Source organism: Lissotriton vulgaris, chromosome 3_1, assembly GCF_964263255.1.
Source record: "Lissotriton vulgaris chromosome 3_1, aLisVul1.2, whole genome shotgun sequence".
Taxonomy (NCBI): domain Eukaryota; kingdom Metazoa; phylum Chordata; class Amphibia; order Caudata; family Salamandridae; genus Lissotriton; species Lissotriton vulgaris.
In genome coordinates, this window is record NC_141689.1 from 1,106,457,301 (window position 1) to 1,106,464,228 (window position 6,928).

The following is a 6,928-nucleotide window of genomic DNA, read 5'->3' on the forward strand; positions in this document are numbered from 1 at the left end:
TAAATTGGTGTTGGCTATAAATAGTAAATCCTGGAAAGGTGTGACAAAAAAGGATTATAATCATTGGTTCTGGTGATGTAGCCCTTGTGACAAATATATCCTTTTCAGTTGTTTTGTCCACTCTGTTACTCAGTTACCAGATGACCATGTTTCCAATTCTTATAAGTTCACTCGTTTAGAAATTGTTTACCAGCTTTTCTTTATTTGACGGTGGTAAGCTATTTGCCCAAAGTATACTTTTTACCTGCTAGTAAGCTCTGTGTTTCCAAGCATACTTTTTACCTGTTGGTAAGCTATTTGCCCAAGCATGCTTTTAAGTTTCTACATGTTGGTAAGCTATTTGCCCAAGCATACTTTTTACCTTACCTGTTGGTACGCGATTTGTGAAAGCATATTTTTACATGTTGCTTGGAAACGAGAAGATAACACTGCACTTATTTTACAGTTCCATTATTTGTTTACAATACTTGTGATATGCGCTATTTTGAGGTGGATTACTGTCCATAGGACGCAGTGCCGCTCGAGATGGTAGCAACTCTAGATTACAGTGCTGTGACAATGTCTTTACATTGCCATAAGATCTATTGTGGTGAATTAGTGCCACTAGGATACAGTGCGTTGTGATGGGTTATTGTCCTTGGAATTCCGTGCATCGTGGTGTGTTATTGTCTCCAGGGTACTATGCAGGACGGTGTATTAGTGGCATTAGAGTGCAGCTTTGTTTGGTCTGTTAGTGTCCTTGTGGTGAAGTGTGGTCAGTGCTCGAAGTCCACAGTGCTGACTGAGGAGTGGGTTACTGTCCCTAGGGTGCATTACAACACAGCGGGTTAGTGTCCCTATATGGCAACAGTTTGTCAGTGGTTTTAGGATACACTTCACTATGCTATGCTAATGCACCTATGTTACACAGCAGCGTAGCAGTTCAGTAGGGCTAGAATAGAATGCAGTTTGGTGGGTTAGTGCCCCAAGGATGCATGTCATTGTAATGGGCCCAGGGCCTAGGAATGTAAACGGGTCACTTTTGCTAGGGTTCAATAAAATGTTGTGGTGTGACTAGGTTAGTCTGGACCGTAACATTCTCTAGAATGCCAAGGCTTTAGTGAAGTAATGCAATGTCCATAGGATGTTGTGAAGGCTGTTGAGTTTGTGTCTATTTGTGCAGGTTGGTGATTTAGGAGCCCTAAGGTGCATTGCATTGTGATGGGTTAATGAACCTACAATGTAGCGCAGTTTGGCACGTTAAAGTCAACATAAGGCACCTCTGTGTAGTCTGTTATTGTTCTAGTGGTACAGTGGGATGTGTTAATGTCACACTCTACTTCAGTGCATTGGATTGGGTTACTGAACCCATGGTGCATTGCATCATGGAGAATTAATGTTCATATGTTCTAATGTAGTGGGTCAGTTTTGTTGCAGTGCGTTGCAGTATGCTGCGTGGTTGCTTCTAGAATTCAACCCATTGTTCTCAGTTACTGTGCCTAGGATACAATGGATTGTGGTGGGTTACTGCCTGTAGGATACAAGTCAGTGTAATATGTTATTGGCCGAACAGGTTGTATAACAGATCACTCTTACAAGGATGTAGAGTGACGGGTTATTGTCCTTAGCATGTTCATTGTGCATAATTGATGCTGGGGCGAGAGAAAAGCTTCAGCTAGACTTAAAGGAATAGCAATCAGAGGCAGAAAACAACGCACATTCCCCACCATTTGTATGTAAATTTGCACAGAGACTCCTTTGTTGTGCATACCTCTTTGAAGCAATGAGAGATAAAGTTGTTCTCAGCCAGGCCTTAAAAATAAAAACACCATCATGAACTATTTTTGCTGTAGCATTTCCTTTTTTTGTTTTCCATATCTCACATGACCAATATGGATGACAGTGCCTACATATTGGGTATGAAAAGAATCTGGAACAATAAACATCTACCATATGTTAGAGAAGACCATTAGCATGTGTTAATATGAATATCTAGAGCAGTGGTTCCCAAACTTTTTAGAACCACAACCCACTTTTCAAAATGACAAACATTCGCTACCCGCCTAACTTTAATGGACATGAGGGGCGTGATTTTTGAATGTTACTAAAGCATCATGTGGTAGTGCATTGCCATTTACAGACAGCGTATTTTCCATTGAAATGGTCACTAACTTTGCACAAAGATGGGGTCTTATTGCGATATCAGTGGTCCAAACGCTGGACCGCCGTTGCAATGTTCAGGAGAAGGCCGCTAAGCCAGCAGCATTCCGACTGCCGGATTACGATAACACCTCCAGGCTAGCGGTGTTGTGTCGGCGGTGCCACGGCAGCGGCATGCTTCAGATCATAGAAAGAGCCTAAAGCATATGCCGGTGCCGTGGCAGCGGCACTTGCATGTCAGTGCACTGTGTACCATGTACCAAGCCGTGCATGGTATACAGTGCACGCAGAGGAGTCACAACTAGTGCCCTCATGCACAACCCCCACATGGGCAAATTTGCCCTGGTGCCCTGTTTAGGGTCCTTTTCCTTCCTTTCCGTCTACCTTATTGCAGCGTGGTCCCTGCCATGAACAGGGCATCGGAAAGGCAGGTTGTGATCAGCACAGCAGTGCCGGTATCTACACCGCTGTCATTGATCACCGCTTTCCCTACAGCTGCCCGTCGGGATTTTGGATCCTGTCGGTGGTGACAGTCTTGCATCAGGCTTATGGCAGTTCTAACACCAACCTTGTATTCGGGGGGTCAGATCGCCACTGCGGGTCTGGCAGTCTAGGGACCGCTGTACTCGTAATCGGGCCCATGAACATTTACTGACTACTTAAAAATCTGGGACAGATTTACGAGCCCCTTGCTCCACGTTTACGCCGCTGGTGCGTCACGCAAGGCGGCGTAAACGTTGCGCATCCCTACGAGGCATTTACAACGTGACGCATCTATGGAGATGCGTCACGGTGTAAGGCCCTGCGCCACATGAAACCTGCGTCAGGTTTCATGTAGGCGTTCCAGTGCAGGGGGGGCGTTCTGTCGCAGGAACGCCCCTGGAAAGTGACTCAGTGAAATCGACAAGATTTCACTGAGTCACTTTCCCAACGCTGATGCGTCAATTCCTTACTTTTTTTATGTAATGGCATATACCCAGGCAGACTTCAAATACAAAAGCTGGCCATTTGATCAACCTGAACCGTTGAGGGAGGTAGAAACGTCTCGAGCAGCACGCTTATCCAAACGTGTGCCTATCCCGGCCAACGCGTGTATCCCGGCCAACGTACGTCTCACCCAAAATGCAGCCGTCAGTTTGAAAGAGCCGATGAAATGCATTAACCCCTAAAGATTACCGCGTCTTTTCAAAACATTGCACGAATGTTGAAGACATACGGATTAACAACATATCCATCCGCCGACACACTTAACCACCGTATTGACGGGTGATGTTTGAGGTCTCTTTCCCCTTTTAAAGAAATTACGGATAGTGGGTGGAGGTAGAAGTAAGACGGTAGCAGAGAACACTGCTTTAACAGTTATCACATACCGATTCCGGTCATTAAAGGAAAGGTGCCTTACTCCCTTCATCTACATTGAACCTTTCTGGTCACAATCTTTTTTTAGAAAAAAAGTGGCTGAATATCTACTAGTCCTGATGAAGACAAAAGACTTTGTCGAAACGCGTTGACACACAGCCCTATTCTTCATAAAAAGGAAAACAAAGATCCTTTTTTCACGTATCATGATGTGCTTCTAATATATGTTTACAAAAGAGCCACATGATTCTTTTTATTGAGTATTTTATGTAATAAGTGTATTTATTGATCTTTTTATTAAAAATTATCTATTTTGATATCATTTCAGTCCATTGCATTACTTTTTATCTGGTATACATTTATGTTTATATCTTACCATATAGCCAGCTTTTGTATTTGAAGTCTGCCTGGGTATATGCCATTACATAAAAATTGTTGTCCCTGACCCAGGAGTCGTATCCACATCAGGGGGTCCTTGCTACCTACAAAGCGTCAATTCCTTACGCCTCCTTGAAGCAGGCGTAAGGGGTGACGCACCATGTAATGTATGGGTGGCCCCTGTGCATTGCAGGAGTTGCCTCGGGCTTGCGACACGACTCCATCAATGCCCCCCGTAAGCCAAAAGATGCGTCACGCATCTGCCCTTCCTTGCACCATGATGCGCCGCATTGTAAATGCGGCGCATCATGGGTGGGGCAAGGATGGATTTGCGTGGCGTATCTTTCCTGGCGCATCTCTGCCGATTTGCAGAGATGCGTCAGGCAACGTAAATCTGTACCTCTGTTTCCAGCACACTCAGTATTACAACAAAATGGGCTTCATTTTTGCTTTCCTAACTGCTGAATGATTACATTTCATTTACAGGTAATTACATGTTGTTGTCAGTTGAAAAAAAAAAACGAAGCCAGTGATGCCCGGTATATTTACCACGGAGGGGGCGTAGTGCCTCCCACACACACATGCACTTTCACTCACACCCCTATATTTGCACACACACACCCATCCTGAATGTAAATGCTCCTTTTGGCCAAACCCTGAGATGAATTGATCAATCCCAACAGGCCCGGCCCAAATTTGAAGACCTCTCTGATCTAGAGTAAATGAATAAAAATCCAATGTAAAATATTAGGACAGTGTCTTTAATCCAGCTTTTATTTATCCTTAGAAAACAGCAAAGATGTAAAGCAGCACGTGCCAATGTGGCAACAAACAGCTCCAGGTCTAGATAGCAGCGACAACGTGACTACTCCCAGCAGGCAAGCAACTATTGAACAGAAGCGGAAACCCATCGCAGCATTAAACGGAAAGGCCCACCTACGCTTCGCCAGCTCTTCGACATCAGCCGGAAAACCCTCCTTGGAGGATAAGGAGGTCAAGGAATTGGGTGCAAGCGAGGTCCGGGCTGCGAATTCTCCTGTTGTCTCCCGCTCTATGCAAACTCAGTAGATTACACTCCTGATAAATGCCTCCACACTATTAGATCTCACTGAATTTCGCCTGTTGTGATTTTTTTCCCTTAGCCTGATTCTCAATGACGTATATGTGTAGAAATATTCTAAATATTATTATTATTCATATAGAAACAGGAAAACAAAGAAGTCGTGACTTCTACCATTGACTATAAATGCAGATACAAAATTAACTGGCTGTATCTATTAAGGAGACATATTGTGGATTACTGATGTAGTGTGATGCACTTCTTCAAACACTGAAAATATGTATTGTTCTCTATATGCAGTAACGTTTTTGTACATGATGAGATCTTAATATACATGGCTGTGTTCTACGAGATGGTAAAATGTTAAAGAAATAAACACTCCATCAAACAGAAAGAAAAGGATACTTCGAAGGTTTGTTTAGTCTTCGTGAAAGGGTTAGGGCACAAAGCTAAAAAAAAAAGTAAATATCGAAAGAAAGGCCACTTTCCATGTACATTTATGAAAGAAACCAATGCATAGTTTGTAAACCATTGATTAATTCACGGTTGTCATTCAGTGCTAGCCAGGAGTAGCAGCTGCTGCACTGGCTTTCCCTTTGTTACTTAATCTCTGGCATATATCCCTAGCTACTCCTGGTCCCAGAGGTCAACCAGGCAACAACAGGAAGGGAAAGCAAGTCCCTCACCAGCTAATAGGAGGCTGGCTAGCACCTTAGGTAACGGGGTAAGACATCAATCGTGTGATGTTCAGGCTCACAGTGGCATTCTTGCTTCCCCTAAGAGTTTACAAGTGCCCGGATTGCCTTTTGGCTTACCCTTTCAATACTGCATATGCATCAATGGACAGTTAGATTGTGATTTAGAAATGTCATGGCAGCTTCTAACTGTAATTGAGATGAGAAGTGAAGCTCAACTTAAGTTTAAAATGCTGTGCTCCAGCAACCATTCATGGTATTTATATTGCTTTTGTAAATTCCTGGTTTCCCCATCTTAATGAGCAGGGTGATGCCACAGTAGTGTGACCTATGTGAGCAGTGCTGGTCTCTGGTTACTTGCTCCAGGGCAGACGCCTGGAAACCATGAAAGGTTAAAGACCATGGGGCAGCTTTGGATGTGGATTAATGGAGCAACCATCAACTATCCAACCTGGCCAACAGCCCTAAGGATAGGCGCACAATTTTCTTGAAGGTAAGTAAATGACATGCGGCCCGCCCAGATCCTCCTGGAAACAGTTTGGCTGTCTCTCTACACTTACACAATACATAATAGGGTGCGATACAGAGCCGCCCATAGCTCCTGCTTTGGGCTAGTTAGGCTGAGATAAACACACCTCACCCAATGCAGAAAGGAATACAAAGCTTGACTCCCCCCTCCCCCCCCACACAGTCACACACTGGATTGTGCATAGGCCACGTGATACTCTCTGCTCACGACTATCAACAACCAGGAAATTGCACACCCAAGACCTTCTGCTTCGAGTAGGTAATGCATTTCGACAGCACAGAATTAAAAAGTCTGACTTCTTCGCTATGGCACCCGCGCCTTTGCCTTCCAGAACTGCCTGTTGCCCCAGTATTGGAACTTTCATCGATTCCCATGCTTTTGTATCATTCCCCGTCGTCGGAATGGGAGTCTCTGTAACCAAAAATAACATAGCAGTAGGTACAAAAGAAAAGGAAAAGGCCTAGGCCTCATTCCCTTTTGAAGCATATCCGCCTCTTTTTGTAAAAGAGACCAAACTAATCATCAGCCAATCAGAAGAGCCTCACCCATTAGAACCCTCCTGAAGGAACCCCAGAGCCTTGAATTTTCTACCGCACGTTGTGCTTGGGGAGTCTCCTTTGAGCTCTGCTCAATCTTAACTCTTTTCAAGTGTTTTCTTCAGGATTTCTCTTCAGAATTGTTGGCTGTCCCTTCCAGGATGTCTGATAAGGAGAAGAAGAAGGCCCTTTTCAAGCCATGCTACACCTGTGACAAGAAAAGATTGTTTGT

General features: G+C 44.2%; 1 protein-coding gene across 1 annotated transcript in view; it reads left to right on the top strand.

Annotated features, from left to right (window-relative positions):
• LOC147727495 (uncharacterized) overlaps positions 1–5,321 on the top strand; it is a 507,629-nt gene extending 502,308 nt beyond the window's left edge. Inside the window, exon 10 of the mRNA XM_086963127.1 lies at positions 4,664–5,321. Coding sequence (XP_086819253.1) covers positions 4,664–4,944 — 281 coding nt within the window. The 3' untranslated portion in view covers positions 4,945–5,321. The remainder of the gene's footprint in view (positions 1–4,663) is intronic.
• Positions 5,322–6,928: the final 1,607 nt, after the last annotated feature.